The following is a 20,402-nucleotide window of genomic DNA, read 5'->3' as shown; positions in this document are numbered from 1 at the left end:
GGATGTCGTCCCTTTGCGGCTTTCTGTTGGTTTCCGTGACACAGGGCGCTTTAAAACGGGATTACCTTTACTTGTAAGTATCTCGAGAAGCAGGGGGGTCCCGGGAGCGTAAATTAACATGATCCAGTTCCGGAGACCCCCCTGCTTCAAACCGGAGGGGAAACGCATTTTTATTTTATGAAACAGTCACCGCTCCTTTAACTTGCAAGTGAATTTCAGTGTGAAAAACTGTATGGAGCCGTGTAAGCAACAAGTATGAACGTAGGAGCAGCTAAGGAGAGAGTCCAACCGCCACAGCAAGGCCCTTCATGGAACGCCAGCTAAAAACCCCTGATATATGGTGGAATAGTAGGATTTAGCAGGCCGTTTCAAAGTGCCGTTGTCCCTACTTATGCACCAATAAAATGCATCATATCCAACTTGTTAGAAAGCGCATGAAATGTTGTTAAAATGTATCTCCCATTTGTTGTACAAGCCAAGAGTATTACATTTTTCGGGACTCACATATGCCTCTAAATGAAGGCGTTTGATTGATATTAAGTTCAGAAAATCAACCACGGCGCTGAATTTAGTGTACAAGCGAATTGACCTTTTTCGGGATAACAAGCTTGAAAAGGTCGCCTCTGTCGAAAGCGAAATCTATTTCCAGTACGTACACTGTATTAGTGTTTACCAAGAATAAATCTTCATCAAAAAAGGAATATTTAAAAAAAAGGCACAGTACAGCTATAACAAATAGTTATCCTGCTATTCGTGCATTTCAGCTGTAACTTGTACAAATGGTACAAGGTAATGACACAAGACAGAACACTTATTATAATCATCATTAAACCCTGCCTATGTAAATCTCTTTATGAAACAGGTGATGATATATTTTGTAAAGAGATTGTACCTTCTTAAGTTTACTGAATGCCCCGCGGACATATTTAATATCATCATGTCAAATACGCACGCACCCTTCAAAATGACCTACAAACGGTTATTTATCCACCTAATTATCAGCTAGTTGAAACGCGTCTAGAAGCCGACCTGCCCGCTTTATAAATGATTCAGAATGCGCAGCTTTTACAAGCCTCACAGGTTACGACTTGTGTTCAATCGATGACCTTTTCGCTGGTTAATGAACAGGCAAAGTAGTGCGCTACGGCCTTTGAAGTGAAGTGGGGAAATCCGATTCACACCCTGATGTCAGGTCTGTGTGACCATGGACAAGTCACTTTGTCTCCCTGTAGCTCAGGCACAACAAACTAAGGCTACACTTATTGTGACGGTGACGTCAGGCTGCGGTCGCTGGAAAAATCAAATTGAGACGACTTCCAGCGATCGCGACCAAGCCGGCGCATCGCGCTTACTATAAGTGCACGACGGTGGCGGCAATGCATTTGTTTTGACGCAACGACGCGTCGCAGTCACTATAAACGCAGCCTTAAGATGGAAGCTTTGCACTGTATTCAGGTTGCCAGGTGTCCAGTATTGAACTGAACTGTCCTGTATTTGGAAACACTGTCCAGTTAAAAAAAAAAAAAAAAGGAGGTAATACTGGACATGTGTGTGTCCGGTATTATCTCTCTTGTGATAGTGACCAGACTGGCATGGGGGGGGGGGGGCCGGGGGGATGGCACCACGGGATTTCCCAGAGCAGGGCTGTTGCTAGGGGGCTGGGCAGCTTCCTCCATCCTGATTGGCTGCATTAGAAGTAGCCAATCAGGAGGAGGTGTCGGGAGTCTGGGGGTGGGGCTAAGGAGAGGAGGAAACAGCATGGAGTGGAGAGGTGTATGTGTGTGTTTTGAGCATGTGTGTGCCTGTCTCGAGCGCGTCACACCTTTCACCATTGTGCCCAGTATTTTTGGAGAAGCCGCCTGGCACCCTATTTGCACAAACAAAAACAAAAAAATACAACTAATGCCCCAGTCAATGCCGGTGACATCACAAACCACATTTAAAAAAAAACTTTTTTTCTTGTTGCAAGACAAGTACAGAACAGTATAATTATATTTCTTGTGCGTTCTTAAAACTGATCATATAACATGCAAATTAAGCGTGTTGTCTGTGTCTGAGTAATGCCAGGAAGTACACTATGTACAGAATAGCAAATATATTGTTTCGAACCGCGAAATGTGAATAATTTAAAACTCACAGACTAAAATAAGATAGGCGCCACGCTTCTCACTGCTGGGAATACCGTATAATATACTTCTATTTCTTCATATTCCGTGAGCCTTGTCATCGAGGGATGATGAAGTCTGCATACATGACTCAATACAAATTATATTGTGACTCCTCTATTGTGGGGAACAGGAGTGAAAATGTTGGCGTAATAATACACACTTTTGCTCAGTTGAGTCAATGTTACAAGGCTGCCTGTTTCATGTCAGCTGGAGCCACGTAAGAATATAGAGGTAATTTAGCCTGGAATCTGTGTGTCTGAGCTATAGATATCTATATCATATAATTACACATATCTTCTTCAAACTGCAGGATATAGAAACACACACACCTTTTCTTTCCTTTGCCCATCTCTTCACCATACAGTACCTCTAATCTTGCCATCATCTCTGAGGACGTCTGTTCACTCCCTTATGATATTATTGAGCACCACAAGCATTCCATTATATATATAGATAGATTATAGAGGGGGAAAAGAAGCAGGCACACCAAGTCTTGTGATAAAAAGAAAGAAAAGTTTAACTAACATTTCGTCTCTCACTAAAGAGATTGTTCAAGGCTCCGTTGAGAGCCGAAACATTGACTTTTGTTAATAAAGCTTTTATATTTTTATCACAAGACCTAGTGTGCCATGTGCGTATACGCGCGTCTATACGCACATGTATAAGCGTGTCTATATGTATACATATACGCATGTCTATTCGTATACATATACGCGTGTCTATAGGTGTACATATACGTGTGTCCGACTAAACTTAAAAGGAGCGACACACATTTTTTTGTTTTTGTTGTAGGATTTATACCACAAAAATGCTTTTATTGTACAGTGTATTCATATCAACAAGAGTATGTTACAGAATGACATGCGTGTCAGTCACAGATCCATGACATTCTTCAGTCAGCAGTCACAGTGAGGTGTCACTTCCATTTCGTGAGAGGTCAATAAACGCATTGTAGTGTTATTATTGAACAAGTGCCAACATAGCTATTTATGTTAAAGTGGCAGTCCAAGCAAGGGATCTCCGGAGCCAAACCCCATTAATTACAGCTCCGGAGACCCCGTGCTTCCAGAGATACTTCCCCTCTGTAGGGTGTTCTCGGATAGCTGGGATCATGTAAAGGCGGAGTTTCAAAGCTCTCACACCCTGCGGGCCAATAGGAAGCCGTGATGTCATCCGGGGTGGCTTCCTATTGGCCCACGTGACGCTGGTGTTTTAAAAAGCAGCGACATAACGGCACCCCCTACGGAGGCAAGTATCTAGGGAAGGAGGGGGACCCCAGAATTTATATTAATGGGGTTCAACTCCTGATACCCCCTGCTTCAATCCTATGGAGTTTTTTTTTTTCATTCTTATTACTTTTTTTTTTTTTTTTTTAAATTCCAAAATAAAATCGCCCACTTGGATTTCTCCTTTGTGCTACTGGAGAGAGAAAAAAACCCGGAAACAAGCCAGAGACCCCAGAATGGGGCCGTCGCCCCCACAAGGGCTGAAGCGCTTCCAGAATTATACTGGGTTGGCTCCCCCCTTCCCACGAGGTAATTTAAATATTGGAGCTTGTGCCAACAGAGAAGGGGGGCAGGGAGCTGACAGATAGATACGTTAGGGGGGAAAGGGGATGGGGTTTGGGGCTTAAATACCCTGCACCCCGTCCTGAAGACAACCAATTGTTTCTTTTCCCACCCTCCCATCCCTGTCATTTGCTATGTTATACCTAACCACATCTCTTGTTTATGTCACCAGATCCATCGTCACAGCTTCAGCGGAACCCTCAGGCCAGCCAGCCTAAGGTTGCCGGGAAACGCCAAGAATGGAGGCCAGCAATTTATGCGGTCGGGCCCCATAGTATAGCACCGCGAATAGCGGCCAGGCTGTACCCCTGCCCAAGTCTTGGGAGGCTAGGCTCCAATTTAGGTATCTAGGCCCAGCCAGCCAAAGGGGGGACTGAGCGTGGAGCACTCAGCAGGGCGGAGTTAGACCAGCGGGGTGGAGCGTAAGGGTTTCCGGCTATATTATAGCGGTGTGAGACGAGACGGAGGTGGTGCAAGGGTCTCCCACCATGCTACTTGCAGGACGTATGGGGTCACCTGGGACTAGCGGGCTGGCTGATTGCTTTATTTAACAACATTTTAAAATGAAGCTGTGACCTTGTTTTTACTTCCACAAAAACGGTGTAGTCCCCATTTGTATGGGGTAGGCACACTAAGCCTTTATGATGACACAGACACACACACACACACATACACACACTTTCATAAAGAAGTCCATTGAGAGTCCTACAATGGTCTTTATCACAATTTCAATATCACCTTCTCACTAACAACTGTGTGAGATTATTGGCAACCAGGGATTGAAAAAGATGGCAGACAATGACCTAAATACTTCCAGTCTTGTGATAGCTTTGTGTGTTACCAGCCAAGCAAAACCAGGAGGTTCCCCAGTAAGCAGTGAAGGATCAGCAACACTATAAACATAAAATACCTTCCAAAGTAAGCTTCCATAAAAAATAAAAATATAAATGACTAGCCCGAGACTCGGGGTTGTCTGTCTTCAACAAAAAGGTGTAAAATGCATAAAAAAAATAAAAAAAAACGTTAGACCCTTAATGCTGCATGTACTTTAAATGTCCTTCTTATAGAATGTGTTTCGTCTTGAAGCAAATTCGATAAATTGTTTACTTCATGCTACCAATCCCAACAGAAGCATGGGAGAAGGTTGGCTAGGTGACTGGCACAATCTTTGGCAACTGAGCTGTAATTACCAGCTTGTTGTCCCCATGGACAAGATATGATCACATGTGAACAATAGTCTGCAAGCTCTAACCTTCTAAATGTAACGCTTATGCTCACCACAAACCTGGACCGGACCGCGGGGCTGAGGTGGGGACGTGAAAACACCGACCTTAGACCACGAAGCCGGGTCCGGGTTGCATAGTCCGTAGTCGGGTCTGGACTGGAGAAGGCTGAATAGTCCATAGGCAAGCCTGGGTCAAGGTAGGAGGCACAGGAGCGAAGGTTGAGGTCACAGGAAAAAATGTGGTAACAGGAAAAACTTCAGCAAAGACGCTTCCGCGTAGGTGCTGCAGCGCAGTGGGTACAGGAACAGGGAACAGGAACATGGTGGAAGGAAGACCATGGGAAAAGCAGGAGTGCAGACATGCCACAGGAAGCACTGAGGACCAGTGTAGACGCTTCAGCACGGTGAAGGCGAAGTTTGCCAGGAACTAGGAGAGTAGCAACGGGGCAACTGAGCAGGAAGGCCTTAGGATGCAGGAGAAGAGCAGACATGCCACAGGAAACACTGTGGAACAGTGTAGCTGCTTCAGCGCGGCAAAGGCGAAGTCTGCCAGGAACTTAGGAGAAAAAGGACAAGGCACTAGAAGGCCAAGTCAGGCCAAACAGAGTTGCTTGTGGCAAGCACAGTTACTTGGATGCGACTCATGGTGGATGGTGTTTTCGTTAATATGGCCCTGTATGCCTTTTTATCTTCGAGATCGCATTTATTTACTTGTAGACTGTTGTCAAACACCATATTTAACTCTTCATTTGTGCTTAACCCTAGAGATGGGGAATTTTGTTTGGCGAATTTGGATCTACAGCGGATTGGCCAGTTCCTTTGGTCCATGGATTTCAGCGGATCAATCTCAAAAAGGGCGATTCACGTTTGGCGCATTTATTATTATTATTATCATCATCATCAATACACTCCACAACCCATTTTTATTAGTGTATCATAAAAGGCCATCATTAATGGCGCTATATAAATAAAGACATACAAGACAATACAATACAATACAATATCTCAACAAGAACATTAACATTATAAATATCTGTCAACGATACTTCATGAAGATAGCAGCATGTCTGATAGCTCATGGAGTCTTAACATTCAAATATAGGTGACGTGATCTGATCTGAAGATTACTTTGCTGGTATATTCTGTCATGTAATCAGTGTCAACAATTCTGTTTGTAATGAAACCTTTCCTCGGTAGAAACTGAAGCATTTGCCTTTTCTAAAAATAAAACCATTTAAATGGTGAAGGAACACACATACTGAACACACACTTTTTCTTATATATTGCTGACAGTGTACAAAGCACTATACTTAGAATTCTGCAGGCACAATAAGTTCAGCACAGAGATAAAAAGTGACATTCCCAAGGTCAAAAGGCAGTGACATTCCCAAGGTCGCACGAAGAGCTTCAAAGGCAGTGACATTACCACTGTCGAAGATATTTATACTACAAATGACGCGTCTCCGGGCTGATACATTTACAATAACCAATTACATTTATATTTCATTTTACAAATATAAATGGTGCTGACAGAATTCACACGGCAATAGTAGCAGAGCTTACACTGTATAGTTTAGCAGCATATGAGGAATAGTGAGGTGGATTGATGGGAGATGGGACTCAATGTATCCAACTACAGAGGCAAGCACCTTACCAGCAACGATACGCCTTCTTCCATATCAACGAGAAATACAAATTATTGACATGGATTATATAATCTCCTAAACAGACTACAGGATCCACAACAGAGCAAAAGCAACAGCAAAATTAGAGCAGTCAGCAAATTTCACATGTATGTCGTCTTAATCTCAAGATTGTGCGCCCCTGGTAACATTTTATAATACTTCCTTACGGAAAGTCTTTACCTAAAGCTAGGCTAGTGTCATAAACTGCGTCTCTAACATCTCTGCATTCAAATGCTGCTTGAGGGATGATTTGCTGGTTAGCAGAATCATCTTCAGCTGCTGCACCTAGAGGTAATTAAGATCTTATTTTTAGCTCTCATGGTACAGACCTTGTGGCTGCATAAGAACGATATACAATGGGATACAACTAGAACTGCACTTTGAAGACTGATCTAGCTCTTTACAGACTCTGCTACCAATATAAAAGATGCCTGTATCAATGCACAGGACATTTTTTTTGGTACACTGCGCCACTCTCTAGTCCGAGCCGCACCCTGTATAACACACCCTGTATAACACACCCTGTATAACACACCTGTTCAGGTTTCTTACATCTGGTTCAGATTTGCTAAACTAGGAGGTTTATGCCACATCAGACCTACGCGGAAATAAGGAATAGCAGTCCCAGGTACATATTTTGGGGGCCCCCAACCCCCCACCCCTCTCCCCAAAAGACAGAGGCCTACCACAGGACAACCAAGGAACCAGGCCCCTTGAAGCTGTGCAGCGCACTGCGCCCCCTATTAATGGACCACGGGCCTCAACATAGAAAATAGGAGGAAAAAAGTGACACACAGATGTACAGTTTGATGCATCATGTAACTCCTTCCCAGCGACTCACAAAGCCACGAGCTGTTGTGAGCCATAATTAGGGCAAATGACCTTGATACATTACACACGATGAGGAACATTTTGAAAATGATGCTCAATGAGTCTCAATTTTGCTCAAAAAATTGCCTTGATAACCCAACTCCCAAGAGTGATGATGCCAATTACAGGCCTCATGATTTGTTGCCAAGGAATCCTTTTCCTATAACCGAGTAGTCTAATCCATATCTGCCCCTGATTTATAATATAGGGACCATGCAAAGCAGGACAACACAAACACACACATTTATTTATTTTTAAAGAACAATACACTTGGGGCTGTGGTTTTTTTTTGTTTTAATGACTCTAAGATCAGCAATTTATTTTGGAGCCTCACGGTACATGTACATGAAGTGAAAATGTAATTTGTAAGCTGCAGGGAATAAAAACAAGAAAAAAACAGTGCGAGTGTGGGCAGCTGTACGCCTCGCGGGATGGGTTGGGTAATGAGCACGCTCACGGTGAGGGGGTATAAAAAAAAAAAGAATGCTAAACAATACATTCAACTAAAGTGAACAGAAAGAAGTGTGCGAATCTTCGCACTACAACTGCTCAATACAATTCCAGCCCAATTATCTACTATATATTTCTGAAAGCACTGTATGTCTGCGTCCCTAGCGGCAATCTCATTGGTCCCTTGGCCTGCCCGCCCCCGCACCTCTCATTGGCCTGAGGCAGAGTGACGGGCAAAAACACACACACACACACACACACACCCCCCTCACACACCCCCCCCTCACACACCCCCCCCCCCTCACACACACACACACACACACACACACACACCCCCCCCTCACACACACACCCTCACTCTCCCCCGTCAGTTGGACCGCAGCTCACCTTCCACACACACACCCCCCTCCTCTCCCGGTGCCCCTCACTCTCTCCCCCCACCTCACCCAAATCCCCACGCTCCGCAACATCCCCAGCCGCACCATCACCCTCACCGTGCGCCGCGGCCCTCCTGCTCAGCAGCAAACTCCAGGCTCCTCCCCCCTCGCGGCGCGGCCCAGGCCTCCTGCTCTCCCCCTCACGTGCGCCGCTACCGGAGAGGGGAAGCGCGGGCCGGGCTTCCTGCTCTCCCCCTCACGTGCGCCGCTACCGGAGAAGGAAGCGCGGCCCGGGCCTCCTGCTCTCCCCCTCACGTGCGCCGCTACCGTAGAGGGGAAGCGCGGCCCGGGCCTTTTGCTCTCCCCCCTCACGTGCGCCGCTACCGGAGAGGGGAAGCGCGGGCCGGGCCTCCTGCTCTCCCCCTCACGTGCGCCGCTACCGGAGAGGGGAAGCGCGGCGCGGGACTCCCCCTCACGTGCGCCGCTACCGGAGAGGGGAAGCGCGGCGCGGGACTCCCCCTCACGTGCGCCGCTACCGGAGAGTGGAAGCGCGGCCCGGGCCTTTTGCTCTCCCCCTCACGTGCGCCGCTACCGGAGAGGGGAAGCGCGGCGCGGGACTCCCCCTCACGTGCGCCGCTACCGGAGAGGGGAAGCGCGGCGCGGGACTCCCCCTCACGTGCACCGCTACCGGAGAGTGGAAGCGCGGCGCGAGACTCCCCATCACGTGCGCCGCTACCGGAGAGGGGAAGCACGGCGCGGGACTCCCCCTCACGTGCGCCGCTACCGGAGAGTGGAAGCGCGGCCCGGGCCTTTTGCTCTCCCCCTCACGTGCGCCGCTACCGGAGAGGGGAAGCGCGGCGCGGGACTCCCCCTCACGTGTGCCGCTACCGGAGAGGGGAAGCGCGGCGCGGGACTCCCCCTCACGTGCGCCGCTACCGGAGAGGGGAAGCGCGGCGCGGGACTCCCCCTCACGTGCGCCGCTACCGGAGAGTGGAAGCGCGGCGCGAGACTCCCCATCACGTGCGCCGCTACCGGAGAGGGGAAGCACGGCGCGGGACTCCCCCTCACGTGCGTCGGCTCCCGGACACAGGGGAAGCGCGGCGCAGGTCTCCTGACACTCTTGCCCCCCCAGCTTCCCGAACTCACCTCCTGCCCCAGCCAGATGCCACGGGGTCAAGGTAAGTCACCCACCGTCTCCCACCCACGCACTGTCACCCAGTCACCCACCCACTCAGTCACCCACCCACTCAGTCACCCACCCACCCACCCAGTCACTTTCACCCACCCACCCACTCAGTCACCCACCCACTCAGTCACCCACCCAGTCACCCACCCACCCAGTCACCCACCCAGTCACTTTCACCCACCCACCCAGTCACCCACCCACCCAGTCACCCACCCAGTCACTTTCACCCACCCACCCACCCACCCAGTCACCCACCCACCCAGTCACCCACCCACCCAGTCACTTTCACCCACCCACCCACTCAGTCACCCACCCACCCAGTCACTCACCCACCCACCCAGTCACCCACCCAGTCACCCACCCAGTCACTTTCACCCACCCACCCACTCAGTCACCCACCCACTCAGTAACCCACCCACCCACTCACTTAGTCACCCAAAAACTCACTCAGTCAAGTCACCCACCCAGTCACCCACCCAATGTCACCCACCCACCCAGTCACCCAGTCACCCACCCAGTCAAGTCACCCAAAGTCAGTCACCCACCCAGTTAGTCACCCACCCACCAAGTCACCCACCCAGTCACCCACCCAGTCACTCAGTCACCCACCCACCCACTCAGTCACCCACCCAGTCACTCAGTCACCCACCCAGTCACTCAGTCACCCACCCATTCAGTCAGTCAATCACCCACTCACCCACCCACCCAGTCAGTCACCCACCCACCCAGTCACCCACTCAGTCAGTCACCCACCCACCCAGTCACCCACTCACCCACCCAGTCAGTCACCCACCCAGTCAGTCACCCACTCACCCACCCAGTCAGTCACCCACCCAGTCACCCACTCACCCACCCAGTCAGTCACCCACCCAGTCAGTCAGTCACCCACCTAGTCAGTCAGTCAGTCACCCAGTCAGTCACCCACCCAGTCAGTCAGTCAGTCACCCAGTCAGTCACCCACCCAGTCAGTCAGTCAGTCACCCAGTCAGTCACCCACCCAGTCAGTCAGTCACCCACCCAGTCAGTCACCCAGTCAGTCACCCACCCAGTCAGTCAGTCAGTCACCCAGTCAGTCACCCACCCAGTCAGTGAGTCAGTCACCCACCCACCCAGTCAGTCACCCACCCACCCAGTCAGTCAGTCACCCACCCAGTCAGCCACCCACCCACCCAGTCAGTCAGTCAGTCACCCACCCAGTCAGCCACCCACCCAGTCACCCACTCACCCACCCAGTCACCCACCCAGTCAGTCACCCACCCAGTCACCCACTCACCCACCCAGTCAGTCACCCACCCAGTCAGTCAGTCACCCAGTCAGTCACCCACCCAGTCAGTCAGTCAGTCAGTCACCCAGTCAGTCACCCACCCAGTCAGTCACCCAGTCAGTCACCCAGTCAGTCACCCACTCACCCAGTCAGTCAGTCACTCACCCAGTCAGTCAGTCACTCACCCAGTCAGTCAGTCACCCACTCACCCACCCAGTCAGTCAGTCTCCCACTGACCCACCCACTCAGTCTCCCACCCACTCAGTCTCCCACCCATTCTCACACCCAGTCTCACACCCAGTCTCACACTCACCCACCCATTCAGTCTCACACTCACCCACCCATTCAGTCTCACACTCACCCACCCATTCAGTCTCACACTCACCCACCCATTCAGTCTCACACTCACCCACCCATTCAGTCTCACACTCACCCACCCAGTCTCACCCAAAACCACCCACCCAGTCACTGACCCCACCCACCCACTCACCGACCACACCCACCTACTCACCGACCCCACCTACCCACTCACTGACCCACCCAGTCACCGACCCCAGTCACTGACCCACCCAGTCACCGACCCTGAAAAAGTCACCCAGTCACCGACCCACCCACCGACCCAAAGTCACCCACCCACCCAAAGTCACCCACCCACCCACCAACCCAGAGTCACCCACCCACCCACCGACCCAAAGTCACCCACCCACCGACCCAAAGTCACCCACCCACCGACCCAAAGTCACCCACCCACCGACCCAAAGTCATCCACCCCCCGACCCAACTCACCCACCCAACCACCGACCCAAAGTCACCCACCGACCCAAAGTCACCCACCCACCGACCCAAAGTCAAACCAACCCAAAGTCACCCACCCACCGACCCAAAGTCACCCACCCAAAGTCACCAACCCACCCACCCAAAGTCACCCACCCACCGACCCAAAGTCACCCACCCACCGACCCAAAGTCACCCACCCACCGACCCAAAGTCACCCATCCACCGACCCAAAGTCAAACCGACCCAAAGTCACCCACCCAGTCACCGACCCAAAGTCACCCACTCAGTCACCAACCCACCCACCCAGTCAGTCAAGTGTCACCCACCCACACAGTCACCCACACACTCAGTCAACTCAGTCACCCACCTAGCTGTCAAGGGGGGGGGGGAAGCCTAACCCTGTCGTACGCCCCCCCCAAAATTACATCCCGGGCAACGCCGGGTCTCTCAGCTAGTCCTTTATAAAACAAGACAAGGGTTCACATGCACTTGGAATATGTTCTGAAAGAAATGGGATCTGTCCGTCTTCGTGTTTTAATGCCATTTGGCACCAAAAAGAAAGGGATCAAGTGGGTTTGAACTCTCATTTTCATATTATGCCATTAGGACAACAGCAAGTCATCAGTAGAAATGGGCACATTTCGGGGTGAATTTGGATCTGCAGCAGATCGTCCGGTTCCGATCCGGGGGAATTCAGCGGATCAATCTCAAAAAGGGCGTTTTGCGGATTTTTTTATTATTATGACTCGGCGGATTCTGCCGCCCGCGGTTTGGATTCTACAGATCTGTCCACGTGTTGAATCCAATGGCGGATTTTGATGATTGGATTGAAACCGCCCAAATCCGTTTGCGGATTTTACACCGCGAAACGGATTTTGGGGGTAACACGAGCGAAAAAAGCCAGGAAACTGATTTGGGCGGATTCGGCCATCTCTAGACATCAGAAAAAAAAGAAACTAAATTTCTGAAACACACCACCAAATAAATAATTGTGCAGGGCATGGGGATCTCTGAATCCACAGGTAACCTGTAGGTTAGGGGTGGGTAAAAGGTTACCGAGAGATCAATGATGTACAACCATTTGTGAGGCAGAATTACACACATTACAACGTTCTACTTGGATGTAAACTCATTATGTGATGGAACTGCATTCTCTTCCCACTCTTAGGGCGCGCTTATAGTGCCGGCGACGGCGAAGCGACGTCGCCTGAAAACAAATACATTTCCGCCGCCGCCGCGTGCGCTTATAGTGCGCGCGACGGCAACAAGCGATGGAGCGACGCCGCTGTCGCGAACATCTGAAGCCGGCAAATTTTGATTTTTCAAGGGCCGTCGCGTCACGTGACGGCCCTTTAACAAATCAAATTGCCGGAATACTGCGCCGCCGCCGCCCGGCGAAACATAACTTTCGCCGACGTCACCCGCGGTGTCGCCGTCTCCAATGACGGCACTATAGGTACGGCCTTATTTTCCTCTACCCTTCACCCCTCCCTTGTAAAAACTTAAAACTTTGAGTGAAAAAATAAAAGAGAAATATTAGATGCAAATGATCTATCCACGCAGATCTACAACAATGAATGAAACCCTTAATACAGGCATACCCCGGTTTAAGGACACTCACTGTAAGTACACTTGCGAGTAAGTACATATCGCCCAATAGGCAAACGGCAGCTCACGCATGCGCCTGTCAGCACGTCCTGAACAGCAATACCGGCTCCCTACCTGTACCGAAGCTGTGCGCAAGCGGGGAGACTATAGAGCCTGTTACAAATGCGTTATTTACATCAGTTATGCACGTATATGATGATTGCAGTACAGTACATGCATCGATAAGTGGGGAAAAAGGGAGTGCTTCACTTTAAGTACATTTTCGCTTTACATACATGCTCCGGTCCCATTGCGTACGTTAATGCGGGGTATGCCTGTATTCATAGTCTTAAAGCAATTTCCCCCCCTTTTATATGTGCATCAATACAATCCACACAATGATAAGTAATTAGCTAAATTGCCGGTCGATCCGTTCTCCTGTGATCGATCAGCGAAGATTCGGCTTGGGGGTTCACTAAATGACTGTCAGTGCAGCAGAAGAGGACCCAAGATGCAAAGTTCTGTGGGGAAGATCATGTGACCAGGCAGTCACTAGATACAATTGTTGCAATGCTAGAGAGAGTGCGGGGGGGGGGGGTGCCAGAGCCTGTATCAGAAGAGGAAGGGGATGTGACTTTGTAAATGGTTACTATAAAAAAAAATTGTTATATTATAATACAGTCAAACAAAAATGCTACAATTATTTTCTCATAGTACAGAACAGGTTAAAAAAACAAAAAAAAAACACGTAGGATATTGCTTGGTCTGCAGCTTTAATATTCATAGTCTTAACTCTGCAAAAGATGGTGCAAGCAATGCCATATGTATCATAGCAGAGACTTGCGTCATACAAGGAAAGCAAACTAGAACATTTATTTGGTAATAGTTAAGAGGCCGAAACATTATTAGCGCGGGTGTACACAGCCATTGTAAGAATATGTGAAATCCACTGTGCAAATGGCCATTTACTACAACCCTACAACATTTCCTTCTACATTAGGATATTTTACGGGATGTGGTAACTTAATGAGAGTTCTACACGGACATTGTGCATAAGGTTTGGAGAAGTCACCGATATCTTATTCGGATAAAGGGTTACGCACCAACAGAGAATGAGTCTGCACCAACTAACCCCAGCATACAACCGTTAGCCAACGCTTCTATAAGATTGCATCAATATATGTGCAAAATACTCTTATAACAGGATTGAGGGTTCTTGGTGCGCTGCAAATGTAATAGAAACACCCTGATAAATGCAGCACTATAAATTGGAGGCTAAGCTGGATTCAAATGTCATTATGAACTCCCCGAGAGAGATGACTCATTCCTCAAAATGTGTGAATCACTTTCCTTGTGAAATGCAGGAAGCCTGCTGAAGCACATCAGAAAGAAAGTGAGTGCGTTAACCTCCGTGTTTCATGCAGGCAGCAATGCTACAGCAAAATGCCACTGGCCGAGCACAGTACCTCAGCCAGTCATCAACACATCATCTGCTGGTGATGGAACATGCTACACATGCGGAGACAAAATCAACAGCCTGGTACTGGAGGACACGTCTTGTGTTATGTTTTAGATTATATTTACTGGGGAAGGTTGCAGTTAAAATATTTCTATGGTTACCAAAATCCATCGACATTTTTAAAAGGACCGCAATATTTGTGTTAATAAATCAAGGTGTGTGTGTGTGTGTGTGTGTAAATATATTTGCACAGCGCCCACAGTGTACTCAGCACTATACATAACACAATACAGTACAGGGAATTCTAATAATATGAGCGCAACAAAGTCAGACAGTAGGAAAGGAAATGTTTGTTTGCGAAGGTACCCGGGCGCTATCTCTCTTTGTTATATCTAATGTGCAGAAGTATAAAAAGAATGGTGTAATACTGCCTGTAAATGGTTTTCGGGTGGTATCCTCTTGTGACTCGAAACCCCAGCAGGATCTATCCAGGACCCTTATAGTTAATGAATACAAAAAAGATGGGGGAGCACAATGGTCGGAAACAGGCAGTGTTATATAACTAATAGTTACTTTTTTCTAAGGTGAAGCAAATGTAACCTGAGTAGGTGTGGTAGCTCAGGTGTCTAATGTCTAATTGGGAGGGTGGACACACATGAGTGTATGTGTGTTGGTGTAAAAGTGGAATAAAGGTATATAAGACTTACACGGCCTTAGTGTCTTTTATTTGTTAAACCCCATCTTCACCATCGGTGACTACTGGAACAAAAGAACAAGATACCGCTAGAAGTGTGTACTCACACTGGCCCGTGTGAGTATTGTGATATATTTATTATTAATACCTTCATACCCTACCCTTTCATTACCTGATATTGATTTGGGCAACTTCTTTAGAACAAGATACCAAGATAGGATTACACTCACACTAGCCCGTGTGAGTGCTAAACTATATTATATAATACAAATCGTGGTGGTTTATAAACACACCATCCCCCCCCCCTCATTGACGTGTATACAATTATATGTGCTAACTCTATCCTCCTTTTTGTTTACACGAGAGTAAATTTCCCCTGGAGCGGCACTGTGAACCAAAGAAGGAAGTGGACTACAAAACAAGAAGAAAAACCAGCATCGCAAGAAGAAAAGCCTCATCAGAAGCACACGGGACTCCTAAAGAAACTCTGATGCGACTGGGCTTACACAAGGCCGTGTAAGTCTTATATACCTTTATTCCACTTTTACACCAACACACATACACTCATGTGTGTCCACCCTCCCAATTAGACATTAGACACCTGAGCTACCACACCTACTCTGGTTACATTTGCTTCACCTTAGAAAAAAGTAACTATTAGTTATATAACACTGCCTGTTTCCGACCATTGTGCTCCCCCATCTTTTTTGTATTCAGTAGGAAAGGAAATCCCTGGCCCGGAGAGCTTACAATCTAAGTGTGAATGGTAAACCATTCAGTCTATGCTCCTATTTCTGTGAAGGTCCTGTCCTAGTTTGTTCACCCTACACCCTTTTATTTCCCCTTTCTCTTCCCAGTTTTGAGCCTCTTGCATCTTCCCACTGAGATATTGTTCCATTCTGAAGTCTCCTACAATAAAACATTTTTCAAAGGAACAGACACATGTTTGCTTTATGCGCAGTCACTTGTATAAAGGAAGCCAATTACATAGTTAAGTTGTTCACAAAAAATGATATTGTTTGTGAGCCAAGTCAGACTGTCCCATTAAATAAAAGAGGAAACACCGCAAAAGGCTTTAAAATGTCTTTTACCAACCTATAGGAGATACTGTGTCAACAGGTTCACACTCATTGTGAGATGCCCATCCAGTTTATACTTTTATAAATGGTGCAGGCGATATATAGATATATTGATAGATAGAGAGAGAGAGAGAGAGAGAGAGAGAGAGAGAGAGAGAGAGAGAGAGAGAGAGAGAGAGATAGAAAAAGAGAGAGAGATAGAAAAAGAAAGAGAGAGAGATAGAAAAAGAAAGAGAGAGAGATAGAAAAAGAAAGAGAGAGAGCGAGAGAGCGAGAGAAAGAGAGCTAGAGAAAGAGAGCAAGAGAAAGAGAGCGAGAGAAAGAGAGCGAGAGAAAGAGAGCGAGAGAAAGAGAGCGAGAGAAAGAGAGCGAGAGAAAGAGAGAAAGAGATATTTACGGACTCCATTAGATAGGTGATAGGACGTCTTTTTTTTAATTTATTTATAAAAATGTTTTACCAGGAAGTAACACATTGAGAGTTACCTCTCGTTTTCAAGTATGTCCCGGGCACAGAGTTATAACAATACATGGTTACATTAAAAGAACAGGGTTATACAGTCAATTCACAGACATTTCATGGACAGATAGAATTGGAAAATTGGGTACAGGGGATAAAGGGCTTGTGAGTGCATTATATGTAGCAAAGAAAAACACTCCATTAAAATCAATAGGATATCTTTATTTGATGTATCTGGTGCAGCTTGTAATGGCAGAACTGCAAAGATTTTTTTGGCGTTACAATTGCAGACCTCGTTGAATAGTTCCCAACAATTTCCACTACTGCAAAGAACATTTTACAAAATCCATAAAAAGTCTCTTCCATAGAACAGAAAAACATGTTCTTGATTTGGCACCTGAAGAAGGGATGTTTTTAAGTCTCAAAAGCTCATATGTGACATCTCTGAATATTATGCAAGTGCAGTACCACAATATGCAAGTGTAAACACACTAGAAACAAACAGAAACACATACAAATCCTTCTCTCTTCATCCAGCCCAGAGCTCCTCAACTGGTTTCCCATAGAGATGGTGTCAAATCCGCACACGGATTTGGTCGCTTTTAATCCGCGCGGATTCCTCAGAACCCGCCATTGGATACAACTCGTGTACGGATTTGTAGAATCCAATCCACGGATTCAGCAAATCCGTCAGTGGATTACAGAATCCGTAGCGAGTATTAGCAACAATAATTTAAAAAAACGCGAAAATCGCCCTTTTTGAGATTGGTCCGCGGATTTCAGCGAATCGAAGGAACGGCTGATCCGCTACAGAATCCAAATCCGCCCCCCAAAATGTGTCCACAGGTATGTGGGCCAAAAAAGTATTGTAATGTAATTTCAGACGTAGAAATAGCATACATTTTGCAAGCATCGATGCTATCTTTACCATACAGACTTATATCAGCCACGCTCGGAAGAAAAAAGCGCTTTCCGCTGCCTGAGAGACTACAGTGAATAAGTCGGAGCAGGCGGCCAAAGGGTTACTCTAAGGCCCATTGGGCTGTATTTTCAGTTTTAACCCCTGTGTTACACATTACTAAGGCCTGGGACATAGCAGGTTCAGCCGCCCTGAGCCGCGCTCCTGCTCTGCCTCGCCTGCTCAAAATGGAACTTTTCCTGTCCTGGCAGGCGAGGCAGTGAGCGCACTCCGGGGGCGGGCCGGAGGCGTGTCAGGAGGCGGAGCTAGTCCCTCGCTCCCATTGGATGTGAGTGGTCACGTGACCGCTCACATCGCTTCCCCGGGCGGCAAATTTGAAACTTGCCTGTCTCGGCAAAGTTTCTCAGCCTCCGCACGCATCAGCACGCATGCGGAAGGGGAAACTATAGCCGCGCTGATGACAGATGCAGGGGGGTTAGTGTATCTGCTCAGCGCGGCTCCGCGAGGCTGAAGCTACTATGTCCCAGGCCTAAGAAATGCATTGCTGGTCCATCCAGCATTGAATGGGTTAATTAACCACATATCCAATAACAAGGTTCTATATTGGGACCGCCATATTTACAACGAATATCACAAATTTTAAAAAAACAAAAAAAAGTTAATATTTAAAAAATATATATATATATGAAGTCATATAGGCCTACTGATTAGTTAGAAATAAAAGGAATGAATCCCCCTGCCCGGGAATGATTAAGTATCCAGCACAAATATAGCTCATATCCAATAATGAATACCTTTTATTTATATGACCCACAGGACAACAACATGTTTGCAAAGACTTTTAGGGATTCCCGTAAGTACATGGATTCATTCGCTGCATTAATATCTGGTATTATTAGGACCAGCACTAATATGACTGGTAATAAGCCTACAAGTGCCTACCTTGGTCCCATCAACACTGATAATCCGATAGCTGTTCCTTGTGCTGTCATAGAAGTAGGACACGGATACGGCTTGTTTACTTGCAGGGACCCAGTTCTTCTTGGTGCTGGGATCGATCTGGAAGACGTGCGCTCTGGTGGTGAAGATGGGTTGTTCTCTGTTAAAAGAGAAAGAAAGTTGCACAATGTCAGATAAAAAACCTTCCTGAAGAATTTGCTATTCCAAAACATGTAGGGCCAGAGACTTCCTAAGCAGTCATAAGTCCCACGGCACCCCATCGGCTCATTCAAAAGGCACTGCTTAGTAAATATTCCATAGCACCCAAGCAGGGTTGCCACCACTCCGGGTTTGACCCGGAGACTACGAGTTTCGGCCATGTATCTCCGGGCTACAGGTTTACCTGGAAAATATCCAGGTGGCAGCAGCATCTCCCCCTGCAAATCCCGTCAACCTGGCTGTGTGATGTCAAATGGCGCCGCGTTGCCATGACAATGGGATGCGACGTGACATCATGACGCCATGACAGCGGGGCATCACGTGACGCCTGCGCGCCATACCGTTGCCGTGGCAACACGCGCCATTTGACCTCGTGGAGCCATGCGGACTGGGACCTTGCAGGGAGAGGAGGAGATGCTGCCGAAAAGAAATATATAAAGAAGATAAATAAATGTAAATATGTTATTATTACAAAACGTCTCCGGGTTAGCCTTCAACAGAAGGTGGCAACCCTGCGCCCAACTCACTATAAGATTGCCATTTCGGAGTAGGTGGTGATACCATCTTTTGGACTTGAAGAAGATACTTTTGGGTTTCATGTACAAACTTCCATGAATTATGGATGTTGTTACAACAACAACAACAACAACCTCCAGAATAACGTTTCCTACAGAGGCAGCAACTCAAAGTGCAGCCCAAGGCTCTGCGCATGGATTGTGTTCTTCTTTAGTTCTTGTACGGTTCTTACCAAATGACAAAAATCAATATTTGAACGCAGCAATGACCCCCCCCCCAGACCCAGAAGCCTGTACGAATGCAACTCATAATGTTATCTCATAAATACCACGACGACTCTTTAATGCCCAAATCTATAATGTGGTCACGTTAAGTTTAAAAAAAAGTGTTTAATAATATTTTTCAACTAGGGTTCCCCTGGGCGCCCCCTGCAATTTTCAGGTAATTTTGAAAATTGTACCAAATGCAGAGAAATTTACAATGCATCTGATCTCAGACGCACTATTAGAGAGGGTTGGGGTTCCTTACAATGCATCTGATCTCAGACGCGCTATTAGAGAGGGTTGGGGTTCGTTACAATGCATCTGATCTCAGACGCGCTATTAGAGAGGGTTGGGGTTCCTTACAATGCATCTGATCTCAGACGCGCTATTAGAGAGGGTTGGGGTTCCTTACAATGCATCTGATCTCAGACGCGCTATTAGAGAGGGTTGGGGTTCCTTACAATGTATCTGATCTCAGACGCGCTATTAGAGAGGGTTGGGGTTCCTTACAATGCATCTGATCTCAGACGCGCTATTAGAGAGGGTTGGGGTTCCTTACAATGCATGTGATCTCAGACGCGCTATTAGAGAAGGTTGGGGTTCCGCAGAATTTCACAATATAGTTCTAGGGTTCCTAAAAATATTGGAAACCACTAGTTTAATATAGGAATATGTACTTGAATGTCACTTTGGATGCATA

The 20,402-nt window shown here is 47.4% G+C and overlaps 1 protein-coding gene across 1 annotated transcript in view; it reads right to left on the bottom strand.

Annotated features, from left to right (window-relative positions):
- HOMER2 (homer scaffold protein 2) overlaps positions 1 to 20,402 on the bottom strand; it is a 76,798-nt gene that overhangs the window by 32,486 nt on the left and 23,910 nt on the right. Inside the window, exon 2 of the mRNA XM_075575575.1 lies at positions 18,708 to 18,864. Within this exon, the coding sequence (XP_075431690.1) occupies positions 18,708 to 18,864 (157 nt within the window). The remainder of the gene's footprint in view (positions 1 to 18,707; positions 18,865 to 20,402) is intronic.

This window comes from Ascaphus truei, chromosome 18, assembly GCF_040206685.1.
Source record: "Ascaphus truei isolate aAscTru1 chromosome 18, aAscTru1.hap1, whole genome shotgun sequence".
Lineage (NCBI taxonomy): Eukaryota > Metazoa > Chordata > Amphibia > Anura > Ascaphidae > Ascaphus > Ascaphus truei.
Note: the sequence above shows the minus strand (reverse complement) of the source record. Positions and strands in the feature narration are given on the sequence as shown.